General features: G+C 37.5%; 1 protein-coding gene across 5 annotated transcripts in view; it reads left to right on the top strand.

The window, feature by feature from the left end:
* Positions 1 to 18,408, top strand: part of LOC124154201 (serine/arginine repetitive matrix protein 2) — a 109,963-nt gene that overhangs the window by 78,425 nt on the left and 13,130 nt on the right. For all 5 annotated transcript variants that reach the window (XM_046527780.1, XM_046527781.1, XM_046527777.1 and 2 more), the window contains exons 8-10: positions 7,551 to 8,419; positions 12,070 to 12,330; positions 15,079 to 15,375. In XM_046527780.1, the coding sequence (XP_046383736.1) occupies positions 7,551 to 8,419; positions 12,070 to 12,330; positions 15,079 to 15,375 (1,427 nt within the window). The remainder of the gene's footprint in view (positions 1 to 7,550; positions 8,420 to 12,069; positions 12,331 to 15,078; positions 15,376 to 18,408) is intronic.

Genomic DNA, 18,408 nt, shown 5'->3' with positions numbered 1-18,408 from the left:
GGTTTTCACCTTTTTTTAAAGTTATTGGTAAAAAAATTGTTATACCGATGTTACACCCACCAGGACAAGAAAATTGGGATTTTTGTAAGGTAAAAAGTAGTCGCCTACTAACTTACGTTTCTTACATCATAGGTCCCTATATGCTGTGAATCAAATTTGAAGAAAACTATATAGCTATTTTTAGTGAAAAAATCATTTACCTATCTCAATTTGGAAGGGAGTTACAAGGTTTTGATATTACGAAAAAATATTACGGCGCCACTGAGCCGAGCTTCTCGCAACCTCCATGCGCGCGGAGAGAAAATTCTCGAGCGGGAAAGGATATTTTTGTCAATGCTTACTAGGAAATATGTACTCCTTCGTTACATATCCCTAAAGGAGAATACTGATTCGCTGTAACTTCAATACTTACTTACTTATTCAGGAAATAAAGCAAATTTTGACGGCTTGGAACGACAAATTTAGCCTTGGGTCTTTATAATGAGGTGGTTTCGAATTCTGGGGCCTTGCTACCCAACATAAAGTTTATTTTCACTAATTTGGGGAGTTATTCTGACCAAAGACAATGTTTTCGGAGGATGAGTAGTGGGTTTCTCGAGAGAATAGCAAAGGTTTATTTTTCATTTTTAAGAAAGTTTACCAATTTTGGTTGTAGGAAGACTTGTCTGCTGTAGGGCTTGTCGGCCCTTGTATACATATACTCTAAAAAACATCGGTTGCTGTATCATAATTTATAACACAATTTTCAGTGTTCAAGGTTCTAGGCTCCATTTACTATCATTTTACTTCTGCATTTACCGCGTCAAGAATCTTGAATTTCTGTCTTTGTATGGAGAAGATCTTCTGGTATCCCTATTGTGGTAATTAAATGGTATTGTTTTTTAATAATACCAGTCTGGGATGCTTTATACGTTTTCACAACATTCACTTCTACAAAAATCCGAAAATTAATATTTCATGGATGAGGAAACCATTTTTGCGACTAGGTTTCTATTTTTCCCGATAGAAACTCCATATACACGCTCACATATACTTCCCATCATTTTCGATTAGTCTGCATTTTTTCAAAACAACATTAAAATTACTTGACCGCATTGAATTTTGTCAATTTTACGTAGGCCGTTTAAAACATCTTTATAAAATTCTTTAGTGCAATGTGGGCATTAAATGTTTCAAGACAGTCCATACATATTTTGATAGTATATAATATTTCAGAGAGCTGTTGCCACTATTCACCTGAGTTACCATTTGAAGCTTTTTCTCTGCTACTGTAGTTTTTTGTGTAGTTCAATACAGTTACATCAAGTTACACCCTGAATCTATCCGTCTATCACGTAATAAGTCGAACTCAATTCTTAATTCTTGAATTTTTTCGGCGCCAAAGAATTTTTACCTCATTCGAAGACAAATATCCTAGAAAGTGAACCGTTAACTTTACTGTTTCAGCTTATGATTGATTCAAAGTATTTTGGAGCCATGATTTACTAATTAAGAAATTAATATAGTATTTATTTAATATAATCAATTGCCATGTTAAGGTAATTTGTCTTCTAACTTATCTCAAAACGTTCAAGCTTGTAATCATTGAAAATTACTTTCTATTTTGGTATAAATAAATCCGATGACCTTCGATATCGTTTTTATAGTCGTTCAAGAGATTTCCAGAGAATATTTTCAGTAAAGAGTAATTTTATAAAAAATGAGTTTTTTGATGGAGAGAATAAAATAGCATGATTTGTGTAAAGAAGAGTGTACTAACTTCAGTTTTTTACTACAAACACATATTTACCACTTTTTTTTATTTATGAGACAAAATTCTTATCTTATCTCTGCTATTGCGTTTACTGACTGACATCCATTTACAATTTTTTAAATTGGGCACGTAAAAAGCAGGTCAAATGCATAGAATAGATGCAATTTGCATTCAAATGGAATGCTCGCGTCGGTGTGGCCCTCTAGTTTCTATTTCAGATTTCTTTTCAACTTAGAAATTAAATTTTTTCTTACATTTTGTTTATGTGAAATTTTTTGAAAATTCTTTTGGAAACTTTCAAGGCAGCTTTAGTAAAAACAAAAAAGTCACTGGATGGGTAATGAAGACCAGAAGATGTATTCTTCAGGCCAGGAAAGGTCTTATATAAAATTAGGAGTTGAGACTTATCGCTCATGTCCTCCTTGTGTACAAACATTTCCTTGCACTTGGGACAGGAAAATCTTTCTTCTTACCAAGTACCCTGAGAAGTATACTTCGGAGCAATCCTGGAGGGTGATCACATCCGTTCCGATATCAGAGTTGACGTCAACATGCTCCTCGGAGGAGTTTGTTGAAGTGTCTTCTTCACCTTCTTCCATATCGGTAGGCAAAGTTGAAGAGCATGGCTCCATGGATCTAATCCATTCCTCATTCTGTATGTCCAGCATGTAGCTATCATCCAAGTCGTAGCTTGAAGATCTAGGAGGTTTCAGCAAACTTCTTTCAGCACTGAAACTTGCCTGTAGCTCGTTCTGAATCCCTTTACTGTGGGATTGCGATTAAATCTCCCCTTCTGCCTCATCACGGGTAAAAATTTTTCCAGGGCGTCTTGGTTTAGTTTTGCTGTCGCAACTCCCTCTTCACTAGATTCTAAAAGTGCCATAATTGACTTAATCGACAAAAGAAAGCCGTCAAAACACGGAGGTCGACTTCCGTCTACTTTTGTTATCCCACTCATTATCCGATACCCTTCATGCAGCAGGTCCTTGGTTATAATATTGCTATCACAAAGGCGGACATTTAATTTACAGTTGAGCAAATAAAAATGTTTTTTATCATCTCAATGAAGTCCGCAGTAGAGGTAGCTGATGATAGTATCAGCTCTTCTGTGGAGCAACTCGCACGGACTGCGGCGGCGACGGACAAACTGAATATTTGAGTAGCCAGCTTCACTGACATCTTCTGAAAGGCATTTGGCCACAAATGAGCCGGCGTTAATTTCCACATCGCTCTTGTGGTTGAGCTCGAAGTGTCGCTCTTATGGACACTGCGGATATTTTCGAATGAAATTATTTTTCCATCCGCTACAAAGTCACTAGTAAGTAAGTTATTTCTTAAAGATTTGACTAGATGAGGCACATCTAATATGCAATAAATTTTTCTATTTTTTACCTCGAAATAAGGATTTTCAAACGAGACGACCAAGTCTTTTAGAGCTTTTCTGTTTCAGCTTCCCTGATCACAAATAAAACTTTGTGGACTTAATCCAACGTCCAAAACCTTAAACCGCCATCGCGTAAGTATTTTGAGTTATCCATTCATTGAAGGCTACAAAATATTTGATGTTCTGTACTTTAGATATTTATTGACTTTTTGCAAAGAATGTAACGAGCCAAAACTAATTGTTTGTCTTAGATAACAAATTATTCAATACAATATTGATTTTCAATGTTAGTACAGTATTTGTTCCCAGTGTGCAACATAAAGTTCAAAGTTCTAGCTGCAAATGACCTGTTGACGAGCCCCTTCGGAGATACTTTCACTGACATGTATTCTATAAATAATTTTCCCGAAGTAAAGCCCTCAATTTCCTCCATTGTTAGGGACTATTTTCCCTACGATTGAAAACTAGTAAAATGTTTTCAGACGTTAAAAAATACTTCCAACAGAGGAAAAATATTTTGTAGGAGTGTGTGTGTGTGATCGTTTAATTTAGAATTTGTCCGAAAATACCCTATTTTCAGCGTATATAAAAAACATCTGTTCGCAGGAGAATGTTTGAGTTAATCAAAAGGATTGAGATAGTGAACTATTTTGTGTAATTCTTTTCGCATGTTGTTGTGCGCCAACTTTTACGTTTTATATGCTCTTCATTCCTGAAATAAGAAACTCCGAACGAAAGATTCCTACTTTCATAAATTTGTCTCCACTTTTGCGTCAACTTATCAGCGGATAATATTTAATTGCCTCATTTAATGGAGCCCAATAAGTTTCACAAAGTGGCTTATCTATTCCGACAAAATACTATAAACGTTATTATCTTTCAAATTTGCCTTGGTGCCAGTACCGTATTACGGAAGGCTGCAGAACTTCGTCAAAGGACTCATTGAGTCTCACATTGCTGAATATAAAATCCTCTGTTAAATGAAATAAAATAACTATGTTTTATTTCATAGAACATGAAGCAATTCCATAAAATAACGCCTAAGACCTTGTCTTATATTGAAATCCTCTGAACGTCCATTCGATATTCGTGCATTTCTCCTCTCAAAATTTCATAAAAATCCCTGGAGGTCGAGTGGATACTTCCCTGAAGTTTTCTCACTGGTAGCTTATTCGTTTAGTTTATCAATATGGAACAAAATACCCTAAAGGAATATGACCCGGAATGGAGATGCATTCAGAATTTAAGAATCTGTTCTTTCGGACTGATGGATAATATTTTTGCGGAAGCGATGATTAATTCAAGGTTAGATTACATAATTTTGAGTTTTCAATAATGAAGAATGCTTCATTTTTCACTTATAACCATCAAACCGGGGGTCCCGGTGCCCTGAAATTTTTTTCTCTCTTGCCTTCGGACCGCATTCTTTGAACTGTATGAGACTGTTTCAACAGTTATTCACAGCTGCATGTTGTAAAAGTGTTTTCAGTAGTAACGGGAAGATCCAAGCAGAGAGATGAGGGAAGGATTTGTGGAAGACGCAGCTCGCCAGGCGATAAAAAAATCCCTCCTATCCATGCTTCTTTTGTCCCAACAGCTCTCTCCCTCACACAGCCCGATCTGATTTCGTCTCCCGTCGGACCGAGGTGTCGAATGTCACGAGTGTCCCCCCGTCAAATAGTGAGGGGAAAGAAGGGAGGGAGAGGACCCAAGGTCAGCTTACCCGTACGAGAGTACGCCACTGCCCTCTCTCGACAGCAATTCACAACAACAAATGTATATCCTTATCCCCATAAAGGCTGGCCCTCTCTTCTCCTCTCTGGTAGTACTTAAGGATTCTGTTCTGTCACAATCTCTTGGAAACAAACAAATTGGAAAAAAGTTTGAGCAGGCATGAAAAGTGGAGCTTTGCTCTGTGTAGTTTAAATGAAAGTCATGTTATTGTGTAGTAGGGCAAATCCATTAATTATATCTTGCTATAAAGCTTAATTTATTCAATTACCATAGTCACTTCCATCCAAAATTATTGTTCTAAGTACAGCAGTTCTGAGTGAGCTTTGAACGTAGGTTTTCGCAGCGAGGGGCATCGTTGCTAATGGTTTCCGGGTGCAGCTGCATGTTGCGCCTTGTCTTGCAAGCTTTCGCGTCCGTTACAGGGCGCATCATCAGGCATTCATCGCCTGAAGATGTGCCCTGTAACGTACGCGGAAGCTTGCAAGACGAAGCACAACACACAGCTGCACCTGGAAGCCATTAGCAACAGTTCTGAGTGAGCTCTCTTTGAATTGAATTTCTCCATGAATGTAATTGCTCCATAGACACTCAATTTGAGTGCTCCTGATTTCCAGAAGGGTCTTTTTGATTTTTTCATACCTGAGAACTCGTCCCTGATTGTGGAGAATTCAAGTATTAGTTCTAGCTGGTCAACAGTGTGCTTTTAGATGATCTTAAAAGGTCTATGATGTGGTCATTCGATTTCTCAATTCAGGCAGGCATATGGTTAAGCTCAAAAATATCAACGCACTCATTTTTTTAGACCATTATTATCAGAAAAAAGGGTCAGTAATTGAACATTTGTATTTAATGACTATGCTACGTGTGAAATGGTAAATATTTGGTGGAAGGTCAGAACTGTATAGTAGACTCTCGTTAATACGAACAACGTCATTATGAAGTTCTCGTTATTACCAACCAAATCGTTAGTCCCGGTGAAAATGCCTATCCAAGCTACAGAAAAAGAAATGTTATTGTGAAATTTTGTTTTTACGAGCCTCAATCCGGTCCCAGCGGTTACAGAATGAACTTTATTGCGAAGTTCCACAGATAAGCAACAGAATTTAGTGGGATATACCCAACCCTAAGCTTTAATAATCATGCCATGTTTAAGTTCTTCTCGTGTACTCTGCCCAAGAGCGTCAATTATGTTTCTTTCTTCAGTGTAAATGCAACATCATATAATAAGCTTCAATCCTATGGAGTCAGGGTGATCCACTCATAACCACTCGTAAATTGGACGAACATTTCGATTCGATTCACGAACTTTCAGAGATACGAGCATTCAAAATTTTCAAATTTCGTATTTGGCGCCTTTCGATATGGCTGATGCGACGCGGTGTGGCGTGGAGGAACTCGCACTTAAACTCGGGCATAATCTGTAAAAAGTATCATTGAATCCGGTGTGAATTTAGGAACTGTTCAGCATTTCGCCCGTTCTTCCTTACTGGGGAGAGCAATTTTTTTTGCTCCGGCTGCGTTGCACGCCCAGCTAAATCAGTTTGCCGCAATCATGACTCAGTACACAAGTGTGATGCAGTGTTGGATTCTGTAGGATAACCTCTACTCGATTCCTTGCATACAGTCTGGCCGGCGAGAGTTGTCTGATGACAGCACAATAGGAAGGGCGGTAAACCCTGCGCCAGCATGGTTTGCTCCCCCAACGCACCTTACACCTTAACCTACTCAAACAACGTTGTCAAATGCATGTGGAGCACCGAAATAAGCCTGATCCACCAACACAAGGCCTTTCTTCGAATCACCAAACCAAGTGATTCTTCCTTTGGGTCCTGCATGCTTGTCGTCCCTTCTGGCTTCTCTCTTCATGGGACCCTTTGGTTTACAAGTGATGTGGGCATTTCCCTGTCTTACCTGGCAACCTGCCCCCAACCCTGACCTAGACCATTTTACCTGTCATCGCAGAACTCTCAGCAGCCGGGCTGTTGGTTTATCAACCTACGAACAAGGTCTTGGAACGCATCTAGTTCGTATAACGAGGACTTACTGTATTCAGGAAGATATCAACCTTCGATTGCGTCATGCTGCATTCTTCTATTGAGAAACTGAAACGAATTTTCCAGCTAATGTATATTTGTGCATAATTGAATAGTGTTTATCATATACTGTTTTTTTTCGACGATTCCTAAAAGAAACATTCAAACAAACTTTGTTATTAAGAACCTCTGGTTTTTCGGTCCTGTGAACTTCGTAATAACGAAAGTCTACTGTATAACTATAATTGAATTTTTATTATATTTGAGCTGTGACCAGCATTATTTTTTTTAAATGTGTTGCAAGGATGTGATATTTGGTTACAAAAAGTGTCGAGTATGTGGTTACCCTGGCTTGATGTTATTCAGTTAAATGTCTAGCCCAGCAAGCCATGGAAAGAAAGCAATCAATACCTCTTACAATTAGAGTACAATTAAATCTACTCATTTGAACAAACATTCACTGTCATTAACAACTTAACAAGTGCTGTACTGACCAGTGTAAAATTCTTAGTAGCTGACCCACACAATCATCTTCGGGGTGGGTGCATCCTTGTAAATGTGCGATGAACTATTTTGCTGGAGGTCTTACTTGATATGGGTATTATAAATTGTTTCTAAACTTAGTGTCTTCATTTTACCCCTTAAGGTTTCTGGTGGTCAACTTGGAGGGGGTGAGTCAGTTCAGCTAGACCATGACTACTGCTCTTCTGAGATGGCTCGTCCACCTTCATTTTATCATTCTGATGCCTCTGAGTATGCCAGTGAGGCCTGCAAGTCACGGCGTGGCCGCAAGGAGACAACTAGTGGTGCACTTCCTACAGTTGGCTCTAATGCTCGTAGCATAGTTGCAAAACCTGCCATACAGAATCCTCCTGTGCGAGGTACAGATCCCTCCCAAACTGTTTCACAAGTTGGTGCAGTTGATAGGAGAGTGACTGGTGTAGTGAAGAATATCTCTGATAGGTCTAGAAAGTTGGATGTAGGCTGTTGTTATGAGAAGAATTCAAAGAAAGACAGTGGCCTTGAGTCTGGTGAAGTGAGTGATGCTGGGGAAGAGGCAGGTTCCTGCCCCACTGTCAGTGAGTTGAACCCGGACAAGCACTCTATAGGCCATCCTGATGAAGTGGATGGTGCACGCGGGACAGTGCCCTCTGCTGGTTCTCAGGAACATGAAGTGCAGAAACCAAAGCGTAAACTGAATCTGCAAGAGTATCGTAGTCGTAGGTCAGAGTTAGAGAAACAGAAAGTTTACCCGTGTGAAGTGCAGCTGTCTGAGATTCCCATGCCAAAGGAGGATCCCAGTGGAATGAGTGATGTAGTTAGTGCCAAGGTAGATGTAGTTAGTGAGGCTTCTGTGAACACAGAGGCAAATCAGTCAGAGGTTCCCGAGCAGAAAGTTAGTGAAGATGCATCAAGTGAGAAGCCGAAGATGCATAGTGTGGAAGTGCAAACTAAATGCAGTGAAGAAAAAGAGAAAGTCCCTGATGAGAAGTCACCCTTCGATGATCAAAAAAGGTAAATCAATCAATTTTTTAATGACTTACCACCTGCGATGTAACTTAAAGTTATTAATATTCACTCATGAGTCAAGGGCGTGCACAGGATCACAACTAGAGGGGGCAATCAGTGGTCGCTCAAGTTGTAACACAGAAAAGGTTATGGAAACCAAAATTTCAAGAAAATTGTAACAGTGCTTTATTAGTTTTTAAAATTATTTGCTTGGAGAAACTATTTATATTTTAATTACAAGTTTTAAACTAATATCGCTTTTCTTGGATTTTAAGACATTCATTAAGACTTTCGTTTTGAATTATACATATTTACTTTCGCTTTCAAGGGGGGGCAGCTTCCCCCTCCTGTCCCATACTGGGTACACCCATGTCATGAGTATAGAATACTGGACGCAAATGTGGTACCAAAAGGTAATAATGCCAAGCCATCCATACAATGTCACTATTCTTTGGCAGTAGCTATATATATCATAGTGTCACACTCATGAGAAGGTGATACCAAATTGCATATTAGTGATTCAGACAACATTGCAGGTTTGGGAAAAGAAACCTTTTTTCTTAGCTTACTTTCGGACTAACAATAAGTATCAGGGTTCCCACTCAACCTTGAAAACCTTAAAACCATGAATAAGCCTTGATAAGATAAGAAATGGTCATTTTGATCATATTTCAAGGTCAGTGACACGTAGGCATGGCTGAGGATTTGTCTGGACACGTCTTTTGAGGCACAATTATTGGTCCGTGTACTCTGATGACGCATTGACGTTAAGCGTGTACCAGTTACTCTTCTTAACTTCCCTGGCACCCTGGTCCCTCTATTATCCCACTCACAACCTCTAGCCGGAGCTGAATTTTGTGAACGATATGTTATGTCAGGAGAGAGAGCACTTTCATTGCTGCGTTTCCATTCACGTTGTCTGTTGTGTTTGTTAAATTTGTAGTTAACGTGCGGCCGATGATTGTTATGTGATCAATATACTTGCCTAAAATGGTTTATCTACAAACCGTGAATTTGAAGACATTTAGACCATGAAAACCTGGAAAAAACCGTGAATTTTATAATTTAGATTGAGTGGGAACCTGATTTTGTATGTAACTAGCATTTATTTAAGACTTGCGACAATAAAATGTCAAGCAAGAAATGGTGGACCATGTGAAAGTAACCCATTAAGCATGCATGAATGACATGTTTGAATGAGCTATATGTAAACAAGCAACACCATATTCATAAGTAGGATGAGATAAATACAACAATAAAGATCTCCTGCTGTGTACACATGTAGAATTTGGAAAAACATTTCTTTAACGATGTGCATTGTGGAGATGGTATGGTTAGTCTGCAGATGGTAGGTGACATTTAGTCCAGTTATACTCAGCCCAATGAAAGATTAATCACTCCATACTGGTTGTTGCCAGCCAGGACTGGTGAAGTTTACACTGAATGTCATTGAACTGTTCATTAATGCATCCCAATTTTTATGTAAACAAATGTATATTTAGAAAATTTGTGAAAATCACAGCCACGTGTTCTCATTATTGACTGAGCAACAGAAAATATTTCATGTAAAAGTCTCTACGAGTCGAGTCTGCATCTGGTATGCAACCTGTAAGCATCCACTGTATTGCATGCATGAGGATAAAAGTCAATTTTAGATCATAACATATGTACTGTGAAAATGTCAGGTTACAATCAATCCACCACCTGAATAAATTGTTTTCCAAAAAATTACCTTAATGCAACACCACCATCGGTGGAGCCCACTGTCATCTGTGGGATATTCGATCACGTTAAAGGCAGATGGTAAACAGCTTGTTCACAATACTTAGTTTCCTCACTTGAGGAAACCTTTGGCCTCTGCACCTTCCTTTAGTAACTCCCTTGTTTATAAGCAATTATGAAGATGTCAAGTATAGCCTGATCAAATTCATTGAAGCTTAGGATGGGGGTAAGAAATGGTATCATTTTCATTTGAGAATTATTTTTGATGCTTACTAAAATCTGTTAACAGTGAGAGCTTTGTAACATTTTAAAATTCATAAGGTTGTCAAAAAGATGCAATTTTATATTGCTGCTGACTTCAGTGAAATTTTATTTAATTTTAATAATAATTAATGGGTGGGTTAGTGTGTGAGCTTATGATAAAATGGCAAATCTGTTAATTGATTGGTGAAGTTCATGTGTGGTCATCATGTCACATTTTGATGGAATGAGATGGACTGGTAATAATATTATGCATTGTCTCAAAAATAATGTTTTGGGGAAAGAATTCTTATTCATTACTGGACCTGTGCTCTACACCTGTTCTCAGGCTCAAAGCTTACCCTTCAGATGTACTGTAAGGCACTTATCATTTGTATTTAATGAGAGATATCAAATGATTGAAAACAAAATTTACTATGCATGTGATTTACTTTACGTGTGATTTTGAGTGCGCTATTAAATGTTTATTTTTTTAAAATTATTATCTGCAAGATTCTTGGCACAAGTGGTGAAATTGAATTTTAACAATGATAGTTATTGAAGTTCATTTCAGTTATTAAACAATGGAATTCCTATTTTTTACATTTTGTTGTTTTTTGTGGCTGAAGTTAAGATATATTTCCCTCTTAAAATCAAGTTCCAATTGGCTTGATGTGGTTGTTAAATTTGTTTGTGTAATGCTTAGCACTTTTGAATATTTTTAAAAGGGCAGCTTAGTTTATTTAAAAATCTTTACCTTGGTAAAGTCTTTATATTCATGATGTGCGCGTTGTGTCCTGTGGCACTTCTATCATATTGGCCATTCCTCCTCAGTTCAACATATGTGTGGCCTTTAGGATTGTTAAAATCCTAGGATAATTTGTGTAGGTCAATTCACTTCAAACTAAATACTGTGAGGCTGTTTTATAAAAAAATATTTTTTTATACCCATTTTAATTTTTTTTGCATCTTTGCCAAAAAAACATGCCTTGAATCGTATAATTCTCACTATTTCACCACCCATTTTGCTGGGAAGCCATGATTTAAGGCTTATTTCAAAGATTAGTCTTTGTATTAGACACTAAATGTGTAATAAATTCATTAATTGATGTTTCTGTGAATTTTTACATTTAATTGTTTAAAGTAATTTCAAAAGTAAAATTTAGTGGTAACACACAAACATTTACAATTTTCTCTCATGTAGTATTTCATCTCCTATTGGCAATACATACCTAAGGTATGTAATATTTAAGTCTGTGGATGTGATAACTGCTCTAGACAATAGTTATCTGCATCAGCTATAAACTTCAATGCCACCAATATTTGTTATCAAGTTTATTAACGTTATGGTTTTGACAAGTCTTATGCGAGAGCTGTACTGAACATTTGGATCGGACAAGCAGATGGTGTGACTTAATTTTCAAGGTTACTCATGCCATAATGATTAATTAAGATTTTATTTATTGTTTTGCAATGAATTGATATTATGCAAAAAAATTTTATAACATCGTCAAAAGTGATCATATGTTAGAAAAACCCAGATCATCCACTAATACAACAAAGTGCACTTGAATAGTGTTATCAAAGTATATTTTTAACATATATCTTTTCATTTCCATTTGGCATTTGCCTCTTTGTAATGTGAATTCATTAAATATATAAATAAAAATGTATTTTTCCATCATTTAATGCAGGGCTGCTAGATCCCGTGACCGAAGACGGCGTAATTACAGATCTCATCATCGCAATAGAAATGATTCTGCCTCCTCCAATTCCTCTGTACTCTCCCATTCATCATATGGATCAGTGTCATCATGCTCATCTCGTTCCTCATCAACATCTTCTATGAATCAGGGGAGGGGCAGACGCCATCGCCACCATCGTGGCAATCATAGCTGTCATTGTAGATCAGGCCATTCTCACAAAGGTCGTCGTCATAATTCTCGAGCTAGAAGGTATGTATGTTGTTTTGTTCCTTTTATTATTATTGGTAATGTATTGTGTTTTGGCTATCATCTCCATTTTTCAGGAAAGATTAATTTTTTTAGACATACAGTAGAAGATTGATGATCTGGAATGCATGCGACCGGACACATTCCGGATTAAGAATATTTATTTATCTATACCTCAGACATAAGGAATGTGTAGAATGTACTATACAGTGGAACTTGGTTAGTACGTTACTCTTTAGCACGTTTTCCTCCTTAACACGGTGATTTCTCTCGGTCCCAGTAACATCTGAGCAAAAAACAGGGAAAACTTTTTGGTTAGTATGTTTTAAATAGTGGCCCTTTTCTGGGTATTATGCTCAATTACTTGCCATGATGCAGCCCGCAAGTCGTTTCCTCATATTTTTTAAGGTGTTTAACCTTTCAAATTCATAAGTTATTTTATTATTATCAACCATAAACCTTCTTACTTTCATCCCACACTTCTCTTTCTGAAACCGTGATGCATCTAAATGCATTTCTCAATGCAAGTGCTATGTGCGTCATTACTTGACAATTGTTGTGGGAGCAGACAATGCTTTCGATCTACATGCGAAGCTTAGCGCAAAAATTCTTGATCTTGGTGCAAGAAATAGAAAATAGACTACATTGGACAAATTTTTATGTGAATTTAAACTGTCAAATATGAAAATGTGCTTGTAATAATCTTTAAGTGCGTTATTAATCGTCATATCAATATATCAATCGACATAATAATCGATAGGGTTTCATTCCAAGAACGAGTGCATAAGGCGGTTGCCATGAATAATGGTAAATAGAGTTTTACCAATTTTTATGATGTTTTAAAACAGCCAAATGATTCTCTGAGAAAGCTGTGAGAAAGAAGAAATTACTTAGCTTAACTTGTCCTCTTAAAACATGACAAATCACAGGATATGACAAATCACGGGAGAATGATGCCTTTTTTGTAATTGTTTCCGGTAAATCCATGAAACATTGATTTTCATTCACATGGTACTGTTTTTGCAATGCAGTGCTCATTTTCTTGATTTTCAATTTGGAAAGAGTCCAGGAAGACGATCCTACGAGAACTTCCAAAAGTAATTCTAATTATGACGGCTTTTCTGCAGAGTGCTTTTACCCCAATTGCTATTACAGGCGGTCCCCGACTTTCGTACACAATGCGTTCCCGAAAACTTGTACAAAAGTCGAATGTACGAAAGTCGAACCATTGACTTCCATACTAATTAGGGGTTACGTTCCAAAAGAGCGGAATTTACGGACTAAAACCTTTTTTTTTCACGGAATTCATTTCAATTGACTTAATTTTAATAATATGTGAATAAAACTCCTCGCATCATCTAATTTCTTTCGAAAATACGCAGAAAATCCAAATAAAAGTTTAAAAAACAAGAACTCCGTTGGCTATCGAGTGAAACTTCCTCTTGGCGTTTAAGTTGACATTCCACTTATTGCGTCCACTATAAATAAAAGGACATATCAAGAAGCATAACAAAATGTATTTGTTGAGCCCGCACTCTGGATACCTTTTAATTTTTACACCAAAATTCGATATTTGGCAGGTGACATTCGTGATCGCATATATTCTGCATGTTATTCAAAAAAGACAAAAGACAAACGGAATTCGGGTGATATTTCGTGCAATATCGTTGCTGAAGGTTTACATGAATTAAACAGCACTCAAACGAAAAAACACAATTAGAAAGGTCTTACTAGTTTTATTGAAAGCTATTCGATGATGTCTAGTCAACTTCTTTTGAAAAATATCTTCAATGAAGGCTTTCTTCTTCCCTTGATAAAGGAGCCTATAACTGGCAGTCTCTCTCCCAAATAAATCACCTAGATTAGAGTCAATTACCAACAATTCCCTTCATTATATACGTTCGTATTGTTCGCATATACTGCCGATACTGCCATTTGAAACAATTGAATGTTGGGATGCGCAATAAACATCGCGGGAATTTTTAAAAAATTACAGACCAACGTCCGAAAGTCCGAATTTAGCGTACGAAAGTCGAGTAAAAGGTGTCGATTTTGAACGTACGAAAGTGCGAATTGTACGAAAGTCGAGGACCGCCTGTATCTACCTGCCTGTTTAGCACATTTTCCTGGATAGTACGTTTTGTGGTCCCTTCAGAAACGTACTAAACAAGTTCTACTGTATTTCCAAAGGTATGATGAGAACAATGAAAAACATCTTTGTGCGGAAAAACCCTCATAAATGAGTCCTCAACTTTGTGGAGACATTTCTCAAGGAGATGGTTCTTTGGCATTCAAAGTATTCTCTTTTTTAGCATTGCATGAGATTGCATTAATAGTTTTATCCCCGTGACTTTGAGACCACTGGAACATAATTTAAAATTCTGTTGCATGGTATGCAAATCATTGGATTTCCTGGTGTATTGCAGTTAAGGCCTAACTTGCTCATTGTGGAAAGTTTAAATGATTGGGAAGTATCTTTGAATAAGTACTTGTAGTAGTAATGTGCAATGTTGAAGTTAATAGTGCTTGTATGAAAGTATCTGACGTAAATTTATTTTTTCAACTTACCTATCACTCTTAAGGCTTGTAAGGTCATCTTACTTCCATGTTAAAGAAGCTGTTTTGTCAAGCAGCACTACAATTCAATCTTCATTAGCATTCACCCTGTGTATTTCTGTTTTGCATTATTATTGGAATGTTGTAGGGTTTTTTTCAAAACAATGTAAAATTTTGATGTTCCTTATATTATAGTGTTGGAGGGAAAGGAAGTAGTCATCACATGAGGAGATCATCCTCGATGCAGCACGGTCATTCTCAGGTGAAATCTCCATCATCACTGACCTCCTGTGGCTCTTCCCCTTCATCATCCCTTCGTTCAATCACACCATCATCTCATTCTCCTTCTCCTCACCGAAGTGGAGATCGGCAGTCCAGAAGGCGAAATAGAAGACGTAGTCATAAGGATGCTGAAGTGAGACGCCGAAGCTGTCGATCTCACTCATCACGCTCTCCTTCGTGGAGTTCCGATTGCTCTTCCTGTTACTCCAGGTAAATATTTTCCTGTTCTACTCCAGGCCTATTTTCTGTACATTTCCTTTGTATACAATTTAAAATTTTTCATTTGGAATATTCTTTTGGAAGCAATTGTAGTGTGTCTAAAAATGATCCTAAAAATATTAGAATGATTTTGTTTTAGCTTGTGATACAGGAATTTTTTCAAACTAGAAGAGAATTTTGCTCACTAGAATAGAATTCTATACGTCTTGGGGCAGCAGTAGAAGTCTGTTATAACAAGTATGGTCTATAGCGTGAGATATTTTTGTTTTGGTTGGTTCGTAGGTAAATAGGTAAAGGATCTGGCTGTAACAAGTGTTTATGTTTTTGCTAGTTCTATGGCAAGTATGTATTTCATAATGAATTTCATGCAGGATGAATAAGTCAGTATAGGTAAACTTTAACTATAAAATGCTTCACATTAAATGCCATGAGAAAAAATTCCCCTGGATCGGGAATCTAATCACGATCCATTGGCTCTCTGTGGAATTAATCATTTATTAAAAAGATTATTTGGAGGATGAGTTCCAAAGAGAGTAACAAGAGGCTATAATCTGCTAGGGCTTACAGGAGCATGGACATCCCGCTATCCAAGATGGTCTGATGATGGGTCAAGTGAGTGCCCCTTGCCTGATAATTCATTGTCAATTGGCTGTAGTTCCAATATTAGTTCTGGGACGCCAATGGTGTGTTGGTAGATGCTCTTAGATCCTTCATTTTCACGGTATATTCAGAACTAGTTCCTGCAGATTTCTACTGTATATAGTAAACTCTCGTTATTATGAAGTTCATGGAACCAAAAAACCGGAGATTTGTAATAACGGACTTCATAAGAGTGATTCTTTTAGGAATCGTCACAAAAAAAAATTTCTTGTCTCTTTACTATCCCGTGCTTACGCTCGCATGGCGGAATGACTTCAGAGTATGATATATGCGATTAAATTATGCACAAATACAGTGAGTCTTCTACAAACATAAAAGATGCGCTCCCAGACCTTTCTCTTAAGGCTATGCAAGGCATCGTAAAGTCTGGTTATCCTGCAAAATGCAATGCTGCGTTGCAATTTTGCATTGGCTCACGGTTGTTACGAACTGATGTAGCTGCAGGTGTGATGCGGATGGAGTCGAATTAAATGAGCTGTCCGTGGGAAGGAAGAAGGGGCAAAGCGCTGAACAATTGCTGATTTCGTAATGGATTTAATTGACACTGTTCAGACTGCCAAAAGTGCGAGTTCATTTACCCCATATGGTGTCACATCGGCCAACTCCAAAGGCGCCGAATTTGAAATTTTGGACCCACTTTTGGCACAATGTATGAGGAGAAGTGAAACATAGTGCAATGATTATGACGTAGCGTTGTGTATATTGACCTTTAAAATTGCCGTTTGTGTATTATAAAATGCCATTAGTTCGTATATGAACGACATTGCTTATCTGTGGAACTTCGAAATAAAGTTCTCTTTATAATCTCAGGGACTGGAATTGAGATTAGTAATTTCATAAAAGTGAAAATTTCGTAATAACGTTTATTTTATTTTAGATTGGATTAGCCTTTTTGTCGGGATCAATGATTTTCTTCGTATAAAGGAGAACTTCGTAGTAAAATTGTTCGTATTAACGAGGGTCTAGTCCTATAAAACCCGTAATACTGTAAAAGATTTAAGATTTGAATTTTCTTCCATATTTATCTTTTAAATCTTTCAAATCCTTAGCAAAATTATAGAACAAACTTATAAATGGAAACATAGTCCCTAGACAGGATGTACTGAAGTGCATAAAAGTATTCACTCACATCATGGTATACCATTCACTCACTCATGGTATACCATTTGATACTTTCATCTTCTTGAATACCATGAGAAGTACTGAGAGGCATATGGGCTGGGGAATAGAGTTTGGAGGGGGGGTTTACGGAAGACAGACAGCCCAGAGCTACTGCATGCCTCGTTTCTATTCTTCATTTTGTCTGCTCCTAGTTATTTCGTGTAATCTCCATCTTCCAGTCTTTCAATTCAATGCAGGATAGTGTTAAAAATGCACAAAGAAATGAACTAACACAGTAAATAAGTCATTGACAATTGTTTTTTCCCAAAATGTTTTGTCCATGTTCATAGAAACAAGTATTACTTCTTAGGGATATGTGACAGTAAAACCTCTATGTAGTGAACCTCTTTACATCGTAAACCTCCATACTTCGTACCAACCCTCTGGTCCTGTCAGATTTACATGTAAATTTATAGGAAAACCTCTATATAGTGAACCTCTTTATCTCGTAAAACCTCCATACATCGTACCAACAAGGCATCCCCGTGACGGCCTAACTACCTCCGCAAATCGTACCGAGACAACTAGAGACCATTAATGCAGCCGCGATTACCTACATGGAATGACATTTTCAGCGATAAATGTTTCACGCTTATTTTTTTCTTATACACCTTAAATAATTTCACGTTAACCATTAGTTAGGGCATCCAACTATCCTAATAATATTAAGTGACGGCAAATGAAGACAGAACACATCGTTTTCTCTCGAATCACGGTCAAAATCGCGCGATAACACTCGCTTTCTTTTACTGATGGCTTTATTTTCTTGTAAGTGCCTACATACTATGTTCAGTTAATAAAAGAGGCGACCAGCGCAGCCTATAATCACTAGCTGACGGAAATATTTCAACTAACTTCACTCCCATCCATGGAGACTGAATTACTCGACCGCATTGCTACTTCCGCTTCTAAAATTAAAACATTTCGAGAATTTTCCGCGACTTGAAATAAATCAAATACAGTTTCGCAATTATTTTATTCCCTTATTTCCTGGTGTAGCACTTTCTTACTACCGCCTTGGTAATTTTTTCGATGCTCTCGTGAACGATCGTAGTTTAAAATTTTTTGCTCCTAGCGACAGTCTTATGTCTTGCCTGCATATTTATGCCGCGAAATCTGACTATTCCATCGGGAGTCCGGGACGTCAATTTCTAGCAATACTGAACGAACATCAATCCATGCGCAGCAGTTTTAGGTGAAGGA

This window comes from Ischnura elegans, chromosome 2 (assembly GCF_921293095.1).
Source record: "Ischnura elegans chromosome 2, ioIscEleg1.1, whole genome shotgun sequence".
NCBI classification, from domain to species: domain Eukaryota; kingdom Metazoa; phylum Arthropoda; class Insecta; order Odonata; family Coenagrionidae; genus Ischnura; species Ischnura elegans.
This window is presented reverse-complemented; position numbering and strand designations above follow the sequence as displayed.